The 22049-nt window shown below is 37.7% G+C and overlaps 1 protein-coding gene across 1 annotated transcript; it reads right to left on the reverse strand.

Moving 5' to 3' along the window:
- Positions 1-10522: 10522 nt before the first annotated feature.
- On the reverse strand, positions 10523-21050 carry LOC132142408 (sodium/potassium-transporting ATPase subunit alpha-1-like). The gene is made up of 22 exons (XM_059552250.1): positions 20853-21050; positions 16935-17054; positions 16768-16827; positions 16189-16392; positions 15980-16093; positions 15731-15865; positions 15519-15636; positions 15173-15441; positions 14757-15065; positions 14198-14332; positions 13920-14118; positions 13666-13841; positions 13441-13577; positions 13196-13346; positions 12785-12953; positions 12543-12697; positions 12331-12454; positions 12071-12216; positions 11843-11973; positions 11657-11758; positions 11219-11310; positions 10523-10764 (listed from the first exon to the last, which is right to left on the reverse strand). The coding sequence occupies exons 1-22, from the start codon at positions 20862-20864 to the stop codon at positions 10736-10738; spliced, it is 3087 nt and encodes a 1028-aa protein (XP_059408233.1). The 5' UTR covers positions 20865-21050; the 3' UTR covers positions 10523-10735.
- Positions 21051-22049: the final 999 nt, after the last annotated feature.

The raw sequence follows: 22049 nt of genomic DNA on the forward strand, positions 1-22049 counted from the left end.
GCTGAGGAAATCTGTAGTGAACACGTGTGCCTGATTCCCAGTGTTATTTTAGTATTATTTATATACTATTCAAGTTTTTTTTTTTTTATATTATTTATTCATATTTTTCATTAGATGTATTTGTATATTTTTATTTTTTCATTTTCGTTTAAGTTTCATGATTTGTGTGGTCCTGTCATTTTTCATTTTAGCGTTTAACCCTTTCATACATGGCAGCCACTACAGTGGACATATATTTAAAATCCATTTTGAACCATTTAAACTGCAGCAGCAGGTCCCAACCACTAACTGCCGAACCCCAAAGTCTTGATTCCATTTAATAATTGTCTTTGTATATCCTTTTTTGTTTTGAGATATTGCATAATACATTCAAAATGGCATTGGGAAGAGGAGATGCACCATGTACCCCATGAATAAGTGTTAAATTCATTTTTTCTCAGAAAAAAAAACCTATAATAAATAATATTTTTTGTGTGCAGGGATATGTATTTTTGATCACCTGTGTATGAATAGAATTAAATTTAATTTGACCTGAGTATGAACAATAATTTATTTCATTTTAGCTCTATTTGAATAAACAAAACAATTTGTAATAGTTTTAGTTTATAATGGAAACTGCTGATTCCACACATTTTTCTTTCTCTACCCAACTAAGTACCATAGTATATTACTTTTTTGGACATGGTACCATTTTGAAAAAAAGAATATGTAGATAGATAGATAGATAGATAGATAGATAGATAGATAGATAGATAGATAGATAGATAGATAGATAGATAGATAGATAGATAGATAGATAGATAGATAGATAGATAGATAGATAGATAGATAGATAGATAGATAGATAGATAGATAGACAGATTTTCAGTTTCTCATCAAGAAGAAGCTAATACTAATATAAGATAACCAGCTATTTTCTTTGAAAGATTCCAGAGCTTTCCTACAAATGTGATCCAAATGTGTATGCCAGAACGTTCTGCGCAGTGAAGAGCTCTGAAGAGCACATCTGATTGGAGCGTCTGCACCTCCATTAGCTCCTGACTGATGATCCGGTGGGGCTGTTGCTGCTTTTATTGGCTCGTACATCACAGCTAGGGTGCACTGCACTTCTGTCTGCAAACGGCTCCCCGGGGAATGTAGATCTCACAGCATCATTCCATCGATGAACACTAACACCTTCTCTCTCGAAGGCCACTGCAGTGCAGCACATTGCATGCGGTATAAAGTAAGGAGGGGGCTGTCAGATATATGACTTAATCTGCAATCAGCAGGATTTCTTTGCACTGATAGATTGACTCTGTCTGGGAACTGAAAAGCTTTTAGCTAAATAGGCAAGGTAATGCATTGCATGCTTTTTTCCCCTTGAGTCAGAAGGCAAAGATGATTTTACATTTTCTTTCACATGCATTTGCATATGCAAAATTCACTATGGTATGCATTTGCCTGGGGGTTCTGGGTGGTTGTAAAGTGGTTCCTTCCTATCTGTGATCTTGTCTCTAGATATGCCCCCTTCAATGCATCTGCAGGATATTTTATACTGATCTGTAATAATTGGTGATCGCAGCATTAAAAGCACTAGTGAAGGTTGCTTAAACACCAGTAAATAATAGAGAATAAAACTTGCTTAGTTTGATGCAGCACAAATGGACACGCCTTTCTCAAGCTCAATGCAGAAACGCAAGAACTGCTGTGTCTTTTGTTTTTTTCCACACACATCAGCAGTTACCCAGGCCAGAACAAAATTGTCATCATGTTAATTACTACTATTGGAGATTTCTGCAAGCATCCAGTCTAAACATCTGTGTACATGTACGGTTCAATGTTCCTGCTGAAAAACTAGCTTAAACCAGCATAAATTTCCATGCAGGTACAGACCAGCTTATGGTATTCTACCAGGTCTTAGCTGGTAAAGTAGGTCGGTCAGCACGATCTTTGTGAAGCTGGTTGACCAAAGTAGATTTGCTGTTTAAGCTAATTAAGGAGCCTGATGGGGGGCAAACCAGCAGGCCAACATTCAAAACAAACATTGGTGCTTTACTGAAAAGTTCAGTTCGTTCACAATTCAGTACAGTTCTTTTTCAATTATTTAAAGGAAATATGTGAATTTCACACATGGACCTGTGAAATCTGAAAAAAATAAGCAGAAGAAATAAAAAAATAACAAACTCTAAAGGAGTGGGTGTTTTGTTGAGACCCCCTTAGGAGCCCAAGTAGAAGCCCAAACTAATAAAGCACACACACAAACACACAAAAGATTTGTGGGAGTTCAAAAGAGGAAACTACATTACACACCACATGGAGGAAACATAGATCATGAAAAGATTTAAGACAAACAAAACTACTGTTCTAAAAGAAGAGCTTTCAAAGCTCCTCATCGATGCCCTTTTCATTAATGCCATGTTTCATTCGTAGGTGATTATTCATAGCAGTTCTTCATGTACATTCTCTAAATCTATAAATTCTTCATCAAACAGAACTGCAAAAAACATTGCTCGCTTTCAAACAAGTTACTCCAACACATCTTCAAGTCGTCAGACAAACTCTGTCTCAAACTCAAGCCACTGGTTTAATTGTGTAACAATGACTCGACTTAATATTTGACCATAAAAGTGTGCTAACTAGTTTACTTTTGTTAAAAGGAAGGATTATTTACACATAAAATAACTGTTAAAGGGATAGTTCAATCTCCTTTTGAATACAAAAGAAGACATTTTGAAGAATGTGGGAACCAAACAGTTGACGGTAGCCATTGATTGCCATTGTATTTATTTATTTTCCATACTATGAAAGTCAATGCCTACTAGCAACTGTTTGGCTACACTTGTTCTTTTAAATATATTCTCTTGTGTTTAGGAGAAGAAAGAGACATAAACGTTTGGAATGACATGAAGGTGAGGTTTTTTCTTTTTTTGGGGGGGGGGGGGGGGGTCACCTTTTTTTAAGAAGTTTTGAATTGACCTCAATATTAAAGCATCCTTAACACATTGTGGTTCTGCTGTTGTGTAATTATCTCATTCTCATACAGATCTGTTTACTACATGTCCACTATCCTCTTATAATTCATGGCCTGCTGTTTCTGTGGTTGTACCGGATAAGAACATTGATTGCATTGACCATACAATACATACTGAAGCTGCTGTTACCCATCTTCCAGCAAACAAATCTTTTTTTCCCCCAAAATATTCCCCATTTAGTTTTTACATTTTTACCTAAGTTATGTGAACATTACATTTTTGAATTTTACAAACATTATAGGAATGTTACTTTTAAATGTTGTTGTGAAATAAGTAATAACATAAAAAAAAAAACGAATAGGTTTCAAAATGTTTTTGTTGTAATCTATTGAGAACATTATTAAATACCAGATAATGTTAATTCAGATATTTCTGAGAACATTCCCTGTTAGATGGACTGTTGATCCAGATAAGAAAACCTTTCTCAGGACAGAAAAATCATCAGTGAGACTTATTTAACATCTCAAATGTTTCTCCTAAACCCCAGTGAGATTAAATGGAGTGCAAATAGAGAATATAGCAAACGCTGTAGCCCAACTGAGCCTGGTTTCTCCCAAGGTTTTTTTCTCCATTCTGTCACCGATGGAGTTTCGGTTCCTTGCCGCTGTCGCCTCTGGCTTGCTTAGTTGGGGACACTTCATCTACATCGATATCGTTGACTTGATTGCAAATAAATGCACAGACACTATTTAACTGAACAGAGATGACATCACTGAATTCAATGATGAACTGCCTTTAACTGTCATTTTGCATTATTGACACACTGTTTTCCTAATGAATGTTGTTCAGTTGTTTTGACGCAATGTATTTTGTTTAAAGCGCTATATAAAAAAGGTGACTTGACCTGTCTTGACTAAGCAACACCCTATAAAATCACCCAAACCTCATAACAACCACCAATCACCTATACACCCTAGCAACCACTCAAAAGACACAAGAAACCACCTATCAATGCCCAGCCACTACCAATATCTTAGAAACCCCCCACATCACCACAGTAAATGCCCTAGCAACCATTTAGACCCTCCTAGCTTTCTCCTGTTGTCTTCTCACAGAACCTTGCAGTAAAACCACACACAGTATAATGGCTTGATGCCATTATATTCTCCTCTGTTCTAACCTAATATTGCTAAAGTTCCACACATATAACCATGTTTGTGAGAGCTGAAATATGACATCTGGTGGGTATCTCTTAGTATCTGCCTTCTGTTTTCTATGCGAAATGAACATCACAGCATATAGACGCAGGGGACACATGTCCTGCCTGCATTGTTCCCATTATCAGCCAATATTCACATTCAGCTATCCTTCACTTGTTGTCTCCCTTTAATTTTGTGCTTATGTTTCAAGTGTTCTGTGCTGTGTGTTTGTCAGAGCTCTGGCTGTTGTCTCAAGTCACATAAATGCTCATAGATCATTAAGGCTGGGGATATTTTCATAAATTACCAGTGCCACACACTGCCTCATGTATTATTCATGTGCACTCATACTTTGCACTGCAGAATCGTCCCTTAAGCTTTGATAACATTAGAAGCGAAGAAGAAAAAACATTTTTCAGTGTGCATTTGCATGGCAAATCATTCTCATGTCGGCTCTTGATAAATTAACAGTGCTCACATGTCACTTCACCTTGATTTGCTTAGGATTTATGAGTCTGGGGACTATGTCGCCAGTTGTTTCAGTATGAAGCAATTATTAAATAAACAGACACTCATCACAGAGCTTGTGTTTTACATTTTGCTCTGGGGACACAACTTGCTGGGAAGTTCTGTTGAGTTCACATTTTCTTTAGTAGTGTTTTCACACCAAAAGCACTCAGAGAAAAAAGTTACTTGATCTGGTTTCCTGGGTTTATTGCTTACTGGCTCACATGCCCACCTTCAGTTTTATGGGTCATGAGCTTAAAACTAGCAAAGAGTGAAGACCGCCAGACCAAGAAGAGCAATCCTGGCTTAAATAAGACCCTGAGCGCAAAATCCAAAACCTCTTTTATCATCCACAATGAATAATTGTGATTAACATTTTTTGTTTTATAAAAACCTAGTGAATATTAGTGAGGGCCCAGTTGAAATTTCAACTAATTGCAACTATGTTCTATAAATATATAATATGGATATGGGTAGTATGAATGAAATTTGGACGTACTACATCTGCCATGTTGTTCTGTCACATGACCTACCTGACCTATCAGTTGCGTCGGTTCACTGCTATTCATAAATCCTCTTCCTTGGCCTCATAGGATAGTAAAGTGTCCTACAGCCAGGGGGCAGGGTTTCATATTTTATTGAAGCTTCCCCAGGCGCCGCCATTGATTAGCGGACCCCCACCTGCTGTTAGCATTCCATTGACTCCCATTCATCTTCAAGATTCGGTGGGTGATTCAGATTTCTCTTGGCACAGCTATTAGAACACTTACAATTGTCAGACAGGTTGCTCACGTCACATTACGTCATCAAGCTCAGTTTGAGTCTGCGCAGTACGCTCGACCCCCAGGAAGTGCGTGCTTCTAATTGACTTCACTTGTCTCCGTTGAATCTGATTGGGTCGCTGTGTCCATTTCTTTTACTGTCTATGCCAACAGCGCACTTCAGAATCCAGATAGTAGTAGGTTCATCTTATAATTTTTAAATACTTTTTTTAACTTTTTCGAATACTATGAATTTGGATATACTTGCCTCACACACTGTTTTTAGTATTCTATAAAGTAGAGAAGTATGCTATTTCAGATGCAGTGATTTTCTAAAACCCTAAACTGAAACATGACCATAAAATTGCAATTTAAACAACTTTACAGTTCAAATAATAGATTTCTTGGCAAGTTTTATAAAATTGTAAACGTCATTTTAGCATAATAAATAGACTGAACAAAAACGTCAGACAGCTGAATGAAAATGCAAATTAACTTTCTTCCAGCAGGTGGCACAAATGAAATAGCAGAATATCAGTGGTTATACAAGCATTTATTTTATTTTGCTCACTTGTTATTGAACAAACTGCAGAGTATTATAATGCTGGAAACACTCCCTTCTCTATTACTCATTACATGAGTGCAGGGCAAAATATTGTTAGTTTTACGTGTTTGCCAATTGTTTTAATGTGGAACTTTTTGTGCTGCCACTTTTGGCCAGGATTCCCTGGAAGAAGAGATTGTATATCTTAATGGGACTATCCTGGTAAACGGAGGTAAGATATTCCTCATATTTGCACAAATAGCGTGATTGTTTTCAATTTCAGAATGTCGAATTGTGCAGAAAAGTGCGTTTGCAGGTATGAAGCCAATCCCAGAATTCACTGCCACAAGCACACAAGAAAAAAAAAAGAAGAAGAAAATATATATATATTAATCCAAGAATAAAATGAGGGAAGACAGATGTTCATCATGAACTTCCAGACCCTCAGATTCCATCTTTCTGCCACATTGCCCCCAGCAGGCACTGGAAATGGTCCTAAAATCACATTTCATTTTCAATTGTGGAATGAAGACCAATTCCAAGAGCCTTAAGAGGGTTCTCAGAAAATGCACTTAGCCAGATTACAAGGACTGAACCATCACACTTTTGATTTGCCATAGCAGGTCTGTTAGTGAGGGGAAATTAGCAAAACTTGTGAATTAATTTTTAAAATGTCTTGATAAAGAAAACTTCCATAGATTTTTGTGGAATTGTTTTTGTCTGCTGGGTAAATTTCGCAAAAACATATCCAGATAAAAAAAAAAAATTCTGACTTTTGTCTGAAGCTTTGTAATATAGAAGTCTTATTTTGTGCACTATTAAAACAAAGCTGATGTGGGCGGCAGAAACATTAGTCTTAAGTGCCTGTGTGTGTTTGTTTGACTCCTTCACATTAAAGAAAGTGCTCATTGGAAATTTAAATGGGAAGTGTGAGCTGGTAATTAGCACTGGAGCAAGACCGTTCTAATTTAATCAAGCCTCTTTCCTCCTCAGTGTCAAGAAGAGCCCAATGCTGCAGCTCATCTCTGCTTTATAGGATGATAGTAGTTTTACACTAAATACTTTGGAATTGCCTCATGATATTACTAGTGTTTTTTCCCTGACTAGGCATGGTTAGTGTTAGAGAAGTATGATGAAGTACTGCAGCTGAATACTTTGGATGAAATGTAACGTTATCAAAGAGAAGCACCTTCATAGGTCTTGTTTAAGCCCAGTTGAGACAGAAAATCATTTCCTAGAGGATTCACATTGAGGGGTTTGGAAAGTTCGCTTGAAAACAAGATGGCCCTGTAATCATCATTGGGATCCATGGTGTGAGAATTAAATTCTAATTTTTTATGGTCACTGTTGTTGTTTATTTTCAGATGCACTTGTAGGTGGAAAAATTGCACACTTATATTGAAAGAAGCCAGAATAGCACAGACACTTGTGGGACTCTTTTCACTTGGATTAAGCACCATGCTGCTCTTATTAAGTTGTTAATGGCACAATATTCTGCCATTAATTTTCCTTCAGATAATCATATATCTGTATTTATGGTGTCGTATTTATTCAAATTAGCTGTTTTTACTGACTCTATTCTTTAAGGAGATATGCATGACTTGTTGTTTTGAATGTGCCATAAACCAAACCCAATCCCAGACAGACATGCTCCATTAAGGCTTTCAACAGAAGTGTGGGGAATGTGCATTAGCAAATGGACTATGCATGAGACTCCAGGGCTCTTGGTGACTGCACACACACACACACACACACACACACACACACACACACACACACACAGCCCTGCAACGAATCAGCTGAAGCAATGCTTTCAATACACATGGTAGAAATTCTGCTTTATTGGTTTCATCATAACAGTCTTCATTCCCATACAGTCAGATTTAGGATCTGCATATACAATGTTTCAATAGGCTAAAATGATCAACAAGCTCTGTTTTTAATTAATTCCATTAGATTTTTGTTCCCAGAATGGTTTGGAATCGATATCATTTGCACATGCATGTCTGTCTATAGTTAAGGGTGCATCAAACACTAAATCTGCTGTTGCTTTGAGGAGAATTTGTTTGCAGTCTCTCCTAAATAGTTTTTACCTAACAGACCAAATACATAGAACAACCTCGTTTTTAAATGCATAGTTACGTGAAAGTCATGCAAAAATCATGCAGTAACACAACATGAACAAACTTGGTTTGTACAAACTGAACAAAAATTCTCCTACTCCAGGAAATTGGGATTTACTCACTTATTTTATGCCAAGTCATTTGCCTTAAATCTCCACTGAGCTCAAAGAATACACTAGAATCCTGCCATTGACATATTGGGAAAATGGGAATGATTCATTAACAGAAAGCACTACGTGGAATAAGTAAATCCAGCATTGGGAAAACATTGATGATATTACATTGTGGGCAAAAAAATAAATACAAATCTGGTCCTTTAAGACTGTCTATATTATTTTAAATGACAATTAGGTAGTAATGCAACTTAGTACTTTTTTATTAAAGGTGATTTTATTTTATTAAACTAGCATACATAAATTCTTCCATTATGTGGATGCAAATGCATATAGTTGTACTTTTCAAATATTTTTAATAATAGATAATAATAACAGATAAATAGATCATAGATAATAGTAGCTATTGAGAATTGAGGAAAAATGTTTAAAAGTTTAAAAATGCAAATCTTATGAATCAAAATGGATTTTATCTTTATTTATATGCATGTAGTCATGAGGAAGGAGGTTTAAATTTAATTCTCATTCATATATTGCACAATGCGAATATCATCGGTCCCAAAATTGGGAATTTCTTCAAAACAAAATATAATTTCTTTTAAATTTGGACTAAAAGACCCAGATTTTTCACGCGATTCACCTTTTTGGAGGTTGATGAGCAAATTGACTTGAATCAGAGGGAATGCTGCAGTTTAAAAACTGATCTTGTGCCTCGTCTCAGACTTTGTACATTATGTAATCGGTGGAAAAGCTGAAGTAAAAAGGTCAAACAGTTATAATAACCTTGCGTCTCAGAAAAAAGCACAACCTGATCTGTTCTCAGCGGGTGGAACAGATACTTCAAAACACATACTACTAAGTTGAATGACACAGCTTGTATAATTTCATGGAAAACAGAATGGAATGAGCTGATTGTGGGTAATTAAACGGCATCCTATGTACCCAAATAAAACAGATGAAAGGCAAATGCCATTTCAACAGCCTCGTTTGAAAGATAGAAAATAGCTGTTACTAGTAGAGTATGATCATTCAACAGAAAAAGACTGAAATAGATTCAGGCCCATCCAGGCTCAAACTACACAATCCCTCTTCAGTCTTAACCCCACCTGACTGCATTCTCCCAGTATAGCCCCCAGCCAGACTTCCCTGGGAAACAGATACGCAGCTCAAGGAAGATCAGGCTGTTAACCCAGGGCCATCATCCAAAGATAAAGCTCACTGCCTCAAAAGCAGAGAGGGAACAAGGGAAGATAATGCAAGATGTGGAAGACTCATGGCCCTTGTTCCAAATTAGAAGTGTTTAAGTCTACTTGTGCTCAAAAAGCTAAATAACCATAGACCGATAATTGGTTTTACTTGTCTGCTTAAATGGTTCTTTAATAGCAGGTCAATAAACAACAATTTCACGCACCTCTAAAGAATAACACTCACGACACCTTTACAACACAGTGTATTCATCACAAAACACTGCAGTCAGTAATAGGTTAAATAATTACTTTTATAAATTACTCAAAACATGCAGGACTAACAAATAAACTTGGCCTGTATTAAATACGTGAATATTTTAATTGTTTATTTTTTTTGGTTTTAGTTATGGTTCAGTCATAAAAGGAACTTAAAAAAAAAAGCTGAATTAGTTTATCTCTGAAAGCATGGATACCCCTTTCCCCGACCACCCTGGCGATTCTGACACAATACTTGGACTGAAACAGTGTTGGAAGTGATTTTTTTTTGGCCAGATCTCGGTAGCGTGGGTGGAGAGAAGTGGATCTCCGGTCTCCTCCAGGCATGAGATCTGAATCACACTTCCCAAAACCCACTTAAAAGACACCCACACTCATTGAGAAGGATATTGCACTGTAATATGATGCATTTTTATGTTATTTTTCAGTAGCTGAGGCTGTTGAAATGGACAGGAGGTAGGAAAGTTTATTTTTTCTTTCCCACTGTTTTTAACACTCATGCACAGATTTATATGGTATCCCCTAAAGTTATTAAAAAAAAAAAATTAGATTTACCATGGTAACCAGTTTTTTAGTAAACGTGTTACTATGGCTTATTGATTATTCTGGAAACCACTTACATTGCTTAATATTTTTTTTGCTGTTATAGCAGTAACAATAAATTGAGCAACAGAGATATTTTGGTGCAAACTATGGTCACCATGGTAAATTTATATAAGGGAAAAAAAAAAAAGAAAAGAAAAAAACCTGACAAAAAAAAAAGGGGGGGGATTCTGGGCATGCACTCAGGCTCAGAGAACTTTCCTAATTAAACGGAACAAACTGAAGAATGAATGAAAAACAAGGAAATGACAAATGTGGGACCTGACTGCAAGTTTATTTTTATAGTACACTTTTAAAAACCATGTATAAAATTGGTCCGGCTTCAGAAACAAGGCACACGATGTCTTGGTTCAAGATCTCAGTGTTTGTAACAAGCATTCCCTATATAAAAACATCCAAATAACAGGTTAAAATTCAGAGCAGCAAGACAACCATGCAAATAAACTTGTGTGATGCAGACTGGATGCTTTAATAGTAGGTCTCCCTCTCCACCCAACCTATGACAAAAATATACAATTCAAATTAGCTCAGCAGGACGTTTTCATGCATGTAAACTCTGATCTCTATAGTCTTGAAAATCCATCAATTTGGTGAAAAATAAATAAATAAATAAATAGTCAGCTGTTTATATGGGCACAGTTTTAAAGTCAAGCACTGCCTCCTATCATATGTTCTTCATTGAGAAGCAATCTCAGCATTAGTGTAAAAAAAAAAAAAAATCCAAGATGGCGGATACACTTGAAAAAAGTTTTTATAATTAAAAATACTTCTAGATCATGGTTCGTTCTAAACATATTTTAGTCAATATTTTTTATGTTTGCATTTTTGTATCATATTGTTACCCATGTAGACAAGTAAACTCACTAGGTTTTGGAACACAATATTTAACATTACGCAAACAAAAATGATCCTCATTGTTATGAGGGATGATGCAATTAAATATTATCTTACCTCCTGGACTGCGTCGGATGATAAGTTTTCGGATTTCATCATAAATAAAGATGAGGAGCGAGTAGGGGAAGGCGCAGAACCACCAGTTTGGCCTGAAGAGAAAAAAAAAAAAAAAAAAAAAAAAAAAAAAAAAAAAAAAAAATTTCACACCTGTTCTAGACAGCTGTTTGATATTTATTACATTCTCCCATTAAAAGCTCCCATCAAAATATTTATCCTAAAAATTATTTAAATATTGAGCATCAGTCATGCTCAACTATTTCTTTATATAAATTAAACAGTAAAGCCACTATGCCAATGTTTCTACATAGTGTTTGCATAATGCATGGCATAAACTCATGTGATGAAGTAAACTAATTTTACACACATTACAAACTATTTATATTGAAACATGCTCATTTTACTGTCATTTAAGAAAAAAAACTGAACAAGACTCACTTCAGTGGGTACATTCTGAGGGCAACATCCATGCCTGGGCAGTAGGACAGGAAAGCTGCAAGAGCGGTTTCTTCAAACAGTCCAAAGATGAGAATCTTATTCCTGTAAACAACAGAAAATGCATAAGACTTGTTATCCCTGATTGGAGAGATTCAACTTCGATTCAATTATTGCCCATTTACTTACTTCATTCCTTGCTGGAATACAGAGTTTCTTCTGGTCTTGCAGATGATCAGATCGGCCCACTGCACGATTACAATACTGGTGAAGAATGCTGTGTGGCATGTGAACTCCACAATCTTCCTCTGCTCATAAGTCTGTAATGACCAAGAACACAAAAATAAATAAATAAATAAAATAAAAAAAATAAAAAAGGAACAATTATATGCCCAATGGATGACTGAAAACACTCACCCATTGCTGGCCATAACTGTCTTCCAGGTCGTTGACTTGTTTGTCATCCCAATTCACTCGAATGCCCAGCAGTGTCGATGGCAGGAAGCCATTTTCAGCCAAGATGACAAAATATGTGAAGAACCCGGCTAGAGCTTGAATCATTCCTGTGAAACAATGAGATTCAATCACCCAACTCCACTTTTTGCAATCGGTGGTAGAGAAGTCATGCAAAAGAAAGCCTGCAGAAGTTTATGCTGTGAAGTATATGAGACTCTTACCGATCTGACCGTAGGCTATGCTAATGAGTCTCTCATTTACAAGTTTGTCTGTTTTGGGGTTTCTGGGTTGACGCTTCATGATGTCACTCTCTGCAGCTTCATAGGCCAATGAAATGGCAGGAACCTTGATGAAAGAGGATATTAATGTTTATGCAAGAATACGATAGGATGAACAATTAAGTGGTAAATTACCAGTCAAGTGCAGTGCTTACCATGTCAGTACCCAGGTCAATGCAAAGAATGGTGACGGTACCCAAAGGAAGAGGGATGTTGGCAATGATGAAGAAGAGGAAGGGGGTGATCTCAGGGATGTTACTGGTCAGGGTGTAGGCAATGGACTTCTTCAAGTTGTCAAAAATCAGCCGCCCTAAAGTGGAAGACAAGCTTGAGGAGCAGGTCTCAAAATACCCTTCAGAATTCTTCAGTCAATCAAGTTCCCAATAACATGTCATACCTTCTTCTACTCCAGTGACAATTGAGGCAAAGTTGTCATCCAGAAGGATCATGTCAGCAGCCTGTTTGGATACATCAGATCCAGCGATACCCATAGCCACACCAATGTCAGCCTTCTTCAGAGCAGGAGAATCATTGACACCGTCACCAGTTACAGCTACAATGGCACCCTGTGGGACAAACACAAATAGATCTTACATCATATTGTAGCAAGTTCTTGTCCTAACTAGCTACAATTGCAACAACAGGTTTCGTCAATCGTTTCGATTCTGCTATAACTTTATATGTTCTATTTCAGTGTGGACAGAAGTTACATCTTGCATTGCTCCAACCAGGTAAAGTATCTACCTCTTATCTTATCAAAATGACCTGGTGAAGTTTTGATTGATCGGAGATTGTAAAGGCTACTAACCTGTCTTTGGCAGCCTTCAACGATAATCAGCTTCTGCTGAGGAGAAGTTCTGGCAAACACAATTTCTGTGTGGTGTTTCAAGACATCATCTAATTGCTCTGGGGAAAGATCCTTCAGGTCACCACCATGGATCACACAAGCCTTGGCGTCCCTTCAAAAGAACATTAAAAATGAAATGAAAAACTGGATGCAATAAATCCAGGCAGAAACATCCAAACTGAGGAGGAGGAGGAGGAATCCCCTACCTTGGGTTGACCTCATTAATAGGAATGTTCAAGCGAGCAGCAATATCTTCAACGGTCTCATTGCCCTCAGAGATGATGCCCACTCCCTTCGCAATGGCCTTGGCTGTAATTGGATGATCACCAGTAACCATGATAACCTAAAAGAGAAATTTGGTATTAGCATTTAATATGTTTTTGGTTGTTTCTTAAAAACGACCAGCAGTTACTTGTATGACTATAAAGTACCTTGATTCCAGCACTCCTACATTTGCCCACAGCATCTGGTACAGCAGCACGAGGAGGGTCAATCATGGACATAAGGCCAATGAAGCACAAGTTCTCTGTGGGGAAGTTCACCTCTTCTGAATCGAACTGGAAGTCCTCAGGAAACTGTTCATCAGGAAGATTGAAGTGGCAGAAACCTGTGGAAAATCAACATCTAGATGGAAAGTGCAGAATGGAAACACGGTTTAGAAATACAATTTAAAATGCTAAATTACCCAGCACTCTTTCTCCAAGGCCACCAAGTTCCAAGTAAGCATTTTGGAAGGCGTCCTTCATCTCATCATCAAGCAGCTGCTCTTTTCCTTGGATTAAAATAGAGCTGCACCTGTCCAGGATCCTCTCAGGAGCACCTTTCATTACTAGCAGGTGTGTGGATTCAGTTTTATTGCTATTGGGGTTCTTATGAATGGAGAGCTAAAAGGTTCATAAACAGAATATGTTTGAATATCTGAATTTCATCCAAAGAATTGGCCAAAGCAGGAGGTGGTTTTACCTGGTATTTGTTAGTGGAGTTGAATGGTATCTCTGCAATCTTGTTGTATTTCTCTCTCATCTCTTTAACCGACCCACAGCAGAGCTCTATACACTTCAGCAGGGCAGATTCCGAGGCATCACCCGCAACGTCTCTCTGTGAGATGAAACAGAAAAGCATAAGAACAAGGAACGGTCTGAAAAAAAAAAAAAAAAAAACCCACAACAACACAGGACTAAGAAAAACACTGCTGCATTTTAAAACAGCTTAGATGATCCATGAAATGCAAGGCAGTTTAAGGTAATGGTCCAACAAATTTCTCCCATTACAAAAGTCAGAGTGAGTAAAAATTGGAAGGAGTTTACAGGGAAACACTGTTCAGGTCAGAGGGTCTAGGGAGATCATGGGGCTCAAAGAATACCCAGAGGCAAACAGCCAAAATAAACACGAGCAGACAGACATGGCTAGCATGCAGTAAACAACCTTCAGATGGCATCAGTAACATGCAAAGACTACTTTGTGAAAGTCAGTCAAAAGATTTACAAGCCGTTTCGATGTCTGACAAAGCATCAACCCATACCTTAAGAATTGGGACATTTTCTTGTTCTGCAAGGAAGACTGCACGGTTGCAGAGACCAGCAACACGTGCGAGGGCGGCCCAAGTAGCAGAGCTCCTGTCAAATGAGGTTCCACTCTGGTTCTCTGTGGTGTCTGCTTCATGAATCTGGTTGTCAAACCACATATGAGCGACGGTCATTCGGTTCTGGGTCAAAGTTCCAGTCTTGTCAGAGCAAATTGTGGAGGTCGAGCCGAGAGTCTCCACAGCTTCAAGATTCTTCACCAGGCAGTTCTTCTTCGCCATACGTTTGGCAGTCAGAGTTAGACACACCTATAAAAAAAAAAAAAAAAAAAAAATTAATAGGTATAATAGAGAAAGGTCTGTCTACATTTGAGATTACAATTAATCTAAATTGTAGCAATGATTCTGACACTTACAGTAACAGTAGCCAGGAGACCCTCTGGCACATTAGCAACAATGATACCAATCAGGAAGATGACAGCTTCCAACCAAGTGTAACCAAGGATCAGAGAGAGAATGAAGAAAGACACACCCAGGAAGACAGCCACACCAGTGATGATGTGGATAAAGTGCTCGATCTCAATAGAGATGGGAGTTCGACCAACTTCAAGACCAGAAGCAAGAGTGGCGATGCGACCCATGACAGTACGGTCACCGGTGTTGATGACGACACCTCTGGCAGTACCTGAAAGAAAAACAAATAGCAATGAAAACAACTTTAATGGACACAAATTTGACTCCCACAAGAACTTGTTGTTATACCTTCAACACAGTTGGTAGAGAAGAATGCAATGTTCCTGGTTTCAAGTGGGTTTTCATTGGAGAAATCAGGAGCACGAGTCTGGGGCTCAGATTCTCCAGTGAGGGATGAGTTGTCCACCTGGAAAGGACGAGATCTTTCGTGATTCCTTGTAGACAAGGAATGTACCATTGGAGAAGGCCCTTCACCTTGATTCATGGAAATGGCATTTTACCTTGCATCCATGAGCAGAAATGACACGCAGATCAGCAGGAATTCTGTCACCACCTTTGACTTCCACAAGATCTCCAACCACAACTTCTTCAGCATTGATATTCTTCTTTTCACCATCACGGATAACCAAGGCTTGCTATGTGACAAAGTGGAAATTCAATTAACATCACAAAGGAAAATAAACTGACCCTTTTTTATATATACATAGACACACACACACACACACACACACAGAGGGAGCCATCAGTACCTGAGGGACGAGGTTCTTGAAAGAGTCCATGATCTTTGAGCTCTTGGCCTCTTGATAGTAGGAGAAACATCCAGTGACCATCACGACAGCAGAGAGTACAATACCCAGATACAACTGCACAGGACAATGGAGGAGACGTAAGGAATACTGCCAAAACAAATTTTAAAAAGACAAACCCTTAAGAAACACAAAAAGGGATTTCTTCTTACGTTATCATTGACAGGTTCCTCCTCGGAGGCTGCCTGGATGCCGTAGGCAAGAAAACAAAGAATGGCTCCAATCCAAAGGAGAGTTGAGAATCCTCCAAAGAGCTGCTTGCAGAACTTGACCCATTCTGGGGTTGTTGGAGGTGGAGTCAATGCATTAGGTCCATCACGTGCCAAGACTTCCTTAGCACGATCGTTTGTCAATCCCTGGGGAAAGGGATGGATTAGATAATTAAGTTATCTGTTTTTTGACAGTCGATGCCGATATTTTGGAAAGCAAGGGGGCCGATAGCCGATATGACTTTTTACAAATATTATAAATATTTAAAATTTGCAATCACTTGATAGTGAATTAAAAAATAAATATGTAAAATAAAATTTTAAAAAAGTCCCACTTCCAACACATTTTCTGCCAAGCAGAAAAACTTATCGGCCGATGCAAATATTTGGAAAATGCCAAGTATCGGCTTTAGCGATATATCGGTCGACCACTAATCCAAACTGAGAGCTTTATGCCATTACACTTACAAAACAGAATCTAAATTGTCTTTAATTTCAAAATTAATACAGAAACAGACTTACCCTAGTTAAATCAGTGCTGTATTTTCGGCTGAGTTCATCCAGGGTCAGTTTATGATCATCCTACAATAGTTGAAAAAAAAAGAACATTGTACCATCTCAAAGACCAATGGAATTGTTGTGATTTTTTTTTTTGCCAAAAGGTATTTTAAAGAACTAAACTGACTCACCAAGTCCACCTCTTTTTTGAGTTCATCCATATCTTTATCCTTGTCTTTCTTTCCCTTGGGCTTTGACTTCTTGCCCCCCTGCTCAGAGGTGGCTGCCAGCTCATATTGTTCTCGACCTTCCTGTGGTGGAGCAAGCAAAGAACAACCATTAAATCTTTAGTGCACAGTCTAACAAAAGCATTTTCCCTAAAATGCAAACAGAGCTCACAACAAAAATTAGCATTTTAACCAATTTGGTTTTCAATTTAAATCAGCTGAGCAATCAACAGACTCTTTGTTTGAAAAATGATCCGTCAATTGATCAAATAATTTTTACAAATTACTAAAAAGAGAAAAGCAAAGTAGCAAAATGAGCATAAAAAAAAAGTTAAAGCCTACATATTTTCTGAAAATTGCTAACACACACTTCTGACAAAATTTCTAAAACTCTTGTTTCTTGTGATATCATTAACAGTCAATTAACATAAAATGACAGATTATATCATTTTGATCTGCCATCTGTTGCTACAGATAACAACCGTTTAAAACAGATTTTTTTCGACAGCTCTGATGACTTCAGATCATCTTCCAAAGAAACAAAATACTTAATGCTGCATCTTTTTTTTTTGCAGATCTATCCATGTCCTGATATAAATCTGCAAGTACACTGGATTGGTTATTTCCTGTACACGAAAGCAACAGACGATGAACGTGACCAGAAACAAAGAGCTCGACACCTATAGTGCCCAACTGAACATGACAGCTTACTTCAAGCACTTTCACATCTGGGTATGCTGGTTAACTTAAACGCTTAGTCATCAGATCTAATATGCATATAAGCACTTTTCACATCGTGCACGTGTGTGGAAAATGTCACAAGGTTGAAAGAAAGTAATGGGGGGGAGGGGGAAATAAATCAATCATAGCAAATCCTACACATATTTACATTTGTGGAGAGAATTTTCTGGATCATATAATTTTTTTTTTATTCTGTTCTTTCAAGTCTTTATCTTGCACATGAGCCAAAAACTGTTTGCTTGAGCATATCACTCCTCTCAAACTGGGACTTTGTCCTGTTGCCATTGGAAACAAAGCCACACCTCTAGGCCCGTGAATGGGTTAAGTCACGTGTCAGACCCAACATTGTTTTAGAAGTGGCGAATGAACAGGGGAGGGTGTAAAGAAAACATGGTTTACACACTCCTCCACACCAGTCACAGGGCAATTAGTGCTGAAGTTTTTTTTATAAACTCAGTTTAAGAGTACAGACAAAAAAAGAACAAAAGCATACAGTGGGGTCCAAAAGTGAAATTGCTTCTAGTTTGCATTTTTTTTCATATGACATAAAATATTTTATTTTATTTAGCATAATAATGGAGAAAAAAAGAAAATTATGAAAAATTGTGAATGCCTTGGTATTACACATTCATGAACAAAATCTGATGATTGTGTTCTCCAGCATGATTTCAGATGTTCCAAAGAGCATCTTGAGCTTCAGTGGAAGAAAATCTGACCATCTGAAAGTCACATGATCAGCATGTTTACTTACATTTAACCTAAAGATATTATTTTCAAAATCCTAAAAGCGACAAATTTACAAGATGGTCTGAAACATTTGGACCTTACTGCAATGTGGAAATTAAACATCTGTGCATTTTTGAAAACTCTGTCTTTCTCCACTGGGGGTGGGAAAGCAGCAATTACATGGAGGTAAATGCATGTTACTATCTCATAGTTCACTGCACCAAAAAGGTAGGGGGGCCCCTGAGACAGCCTCCGGGGTCAGTGGGGAGGAGTGGTCAGCCTCTGTCAGATGGGACTCTCAATGACAAAAGGTCTCACTAACACATAGTGAGTGATGAATGGAAAGAATGTTAAACTCTTCGGAGATGGAGCGAAAGTCTTGGATTATATACACACTCAGGGGAGCGAGAACACAGCTGTGGTAAACACCTGATGCCGGTCCTAAAACACACAATATACTAAAACGTTTGTATGAAAATATAGCTTGCTCTTTAAAAAAAAAAGAAAAAAAAAGTTACTCTAAATATAATCAGATTTTCACCCCCTTCAAAGTCTATGGTTGCTAGCAATGGGTATTACCATGGTTAATGGTATTATCTGTATACAATGTACATGGATATAGTAATTGATGGTATTACCGTTCATTTCATCATAGTAACTCCATAATAGTTCAAAATGTAAAAAAAAATCAGCATTAAACTAGCAAACATTTCATTTAGACTCTTTATTATGCTCCAGAAAAATTCTATATTGTAAATGCTGTTATTTCATATCAGTCTCTTGCATGCAAACACAACAGCAACCGTGTGTCTGCAGAGGCCAGACATCTGCCCCACTGCGGTGGGATTTGATGGGGATGGGGCGTAGCTCAATGCACCAAACCTACAGCAAACATGCGGATGGCTGTTTGCTCTCCACCACATGGAAAACCCTGGGACTGAATGCATAATTCACATTTACACTGGTGCTCAAAGCCTCACATCAGGGAGTGGCATTCGGCTCTTACGCAATGCCTCTGCATGCTGGAATCATATTAGGAGTTAATGAACCCTACTCCAAGCAAATCATAAGATTATGACTGAATGTGAAAGGAAAAATGAAAGAAAGAAAGCGTAATTAAAATCCAAGCATATTCATGCAGACAATGGGGAATTTTACAGTTCCTTCCAGAATGTAATTTAAGATTAATGTCCATAATTCAGGATTGCGGGACACAAAGACGTGTTTTCATAGCAGTGACCGCGTTGAAGTGAAGCCTTTATTAAACTAACTCAGCCTGCTCCACTTAAGTAACGTTAGACAAACAGACGTGATGAGAATTAGTCCTCAAACCCGAGACAACTTTATCATGTTAAACTACTACACCCTAAAATAGCAAACAAGTCATAAACATAACATCAAACAACTGCATGATATCGCCATTAAACAAATGATTAACTACACGATTGTACGTTAAATAGTTAAAAGCTGGCGTATTTTGTTTTTTAATCGATGTATTTTGTGGTAGCAAGAGTTAGCGTAACTTTTTATCTTCTGTATCTCGGTGTTTAAACTGACTAACATTAGCATTAGTTAAAGGGTTTAGAGTTTAAATGTAATCACTATTATACAGTTACGCGATACATCTCGAGACTTCCGTATCAATAAGCGAATGGTTCGAGTGTTTGAGAAGGTTTAACTCAGCCTAATGTACATTTACAGGGTTTATTTAAAACAAAATCTCGGACAATTTCAAAGTATGCGTCTCGTTCAATGTTTTAAAGTAAAGGGGAGATTTTACACCAAATATTTTAAGTAAGCGCTTCGTTCATTTCGAGGTTTAAGTTACCCGGTTAAACAGTCCCACTCAGAAACACGTTGTCGGACCAAACTAGAAATGTTTTGTCGAACTAGTTAAAGAAACAAGCGATTTTTCTAAGAGCTGCTATAGGCTACATTAGGGCAATTCAGATCGATTATCTTATAGCATACACGATTACTTCAGTTTCACGACGTAAAAGTCCCGACATTGACTAAATATATCTCCTTCGACAAACAGGCCGTTCAACATCGCGGCCATAGAGGAGGAAGTCTGCGTGTCTGCCACATTCCTGAAATCTTTGTCGTGAACGAAGAACGTCTTAAAATAAGAGATTGCCTCTTATTTAAGGCTACAGTCTTACAACATGTTGCTCTGTCGGAGAAAACCGACTTCATAAGGTTTGGGTGAACTCTGGCGCGCATTTCATTCATTTAAACAAACCGATTTGAAAATCTGCGGAAGTGTCATACTCCGGGAAGCCATTTGGAAACTGGCCCTATTTGACGAAACATTATTTTCAGCAACTTTAAAAACCATCTGTTTAAACCTAGAAACAATGTTGCAAATTCCTAGACATCCTTAAAGAATTAAACGATAAACAGATTCACACTTACTCCTCGTCCCATTTTGCTTCTTTCGATTAAAAACGACCACTGGGCTTTAAAAGAAAAGAAAAAAAATCCAAGTTTTTTTTTGTTTTTTACAACAAATTAAAAGTCTCCAAACCCGTTTTCTTTCTTCTTTGGTGGGTTTCTCTCCCCTCGCACTCGCCGTGTGGCTCCGCCGAACACGTCACGCAAGCCGCGCTACAGCAAGCGAAGCGAGCGGCCAGAGTTTATATATAGTGCGGTTTTTACTCTGACGTCTGCCCGGATTGTCATGGTAACGCGGAAGAAAAGGGGCGTGGTCTGCATGGAAGATGAGCGCGCGGCTGGGGGATTGTCAGACTTTCACCTCTGAATTTTGATCGTTTTAAACAAATGAATCGCTTTTCCATATCAGTGCCGATTGGCTTTTTGTTTGATCTTATCTTTGTTGAAATACTGGTTGAGAAACCGTCTCGAAAGCTAATATTCTGATAGAAAATCCGGTTTAATCTTGTAGCTGCTGGTCTGCCATCGTGTACCAGCTAATGACTAGCTTAGTTAGATCAGTTAGAAACCAGTTCAGCTATGATTTTCCAGTGTTAAACTGTATCCGTAAGAGCACAGAGATACTGGTTGCATAGAATAACCTGCTTAAATTGTGTTTAGAACATAACATGTTCTTGTGATTTCTACACCTGGCATGTTCCTAAAAAGCAAACACAAGCACGTTCAAGGTATTAAGCAATCTAAAAAATCGTGACTTGTTTATCATTGTCTAATAACCAACATATACAAGTATTAGTTTTTTTTTTTCTCAAAAACAGCCAATTCAAACTTTTTGTTCATTGTAAATAATGCATATGTTATTGTTGCTTTGAGGCTTATTTTTAACAAAACCTTATAATGAACTATGAACCTTATTTTAATTATCATTGGTATTAACTAATATACTAAAATGCTAGGATTTCTATCATTTGGATATCCTACATGTGAGCTCATTTTGAGCTAAACCTGATTAGGCTATTTTTAGTCTAGTTTCAACCCTAGTATTCAACTTTGTTAATTTGAGATTGTATTTCATTTTTTTCTTTTCTTCCAGGATTATCCTCATTAGAGGGATTCTGCTCATTAAACACATGTATCGGGTGTGTTGATGATGGAAATTGACCAGCGCTTCTGAACCGGCACCTGCTGGAGACTGCATCATCAAAGTAGGAGAGCTAA

Source organism: Carassius carassius, chromosome 6 (genome assembly GCF_963082965.1).
Source record: "Carassius carassius chromosome 6, fCarCar2.1, whole genome shotgun sequence".
In the NCBI taxonomy this organism is placed as follows: Eukaryota; Metazoa; Chordata; class Actinopteri; order Cypriniformes; family Cyprinidae; genus Carassius; species Carassius carassius.

What these genes read in the sequence shown, in the direction of transcription:
- LOC132142408 (XM_059552250.1), bottom strand. An exon ending in AGGAACCTGTCAATGATAAC is followed by an intron (nt 16,094 to 16,188) that starts GTAAGAAGAAAT and finishes TGTCCTGTGCAG; the next exon opens with TTGTATCTGGGTATTGTACT. An exon ending in TTGAAGGCTGCCAAAGACAG is followed by an intron (nt 12,954 to 13,195) that starts GTTAGTAGCCTT and finishes TTTGTCCCACAG; the next exon opens with GGTGCCATTGTAGCTGTAAC.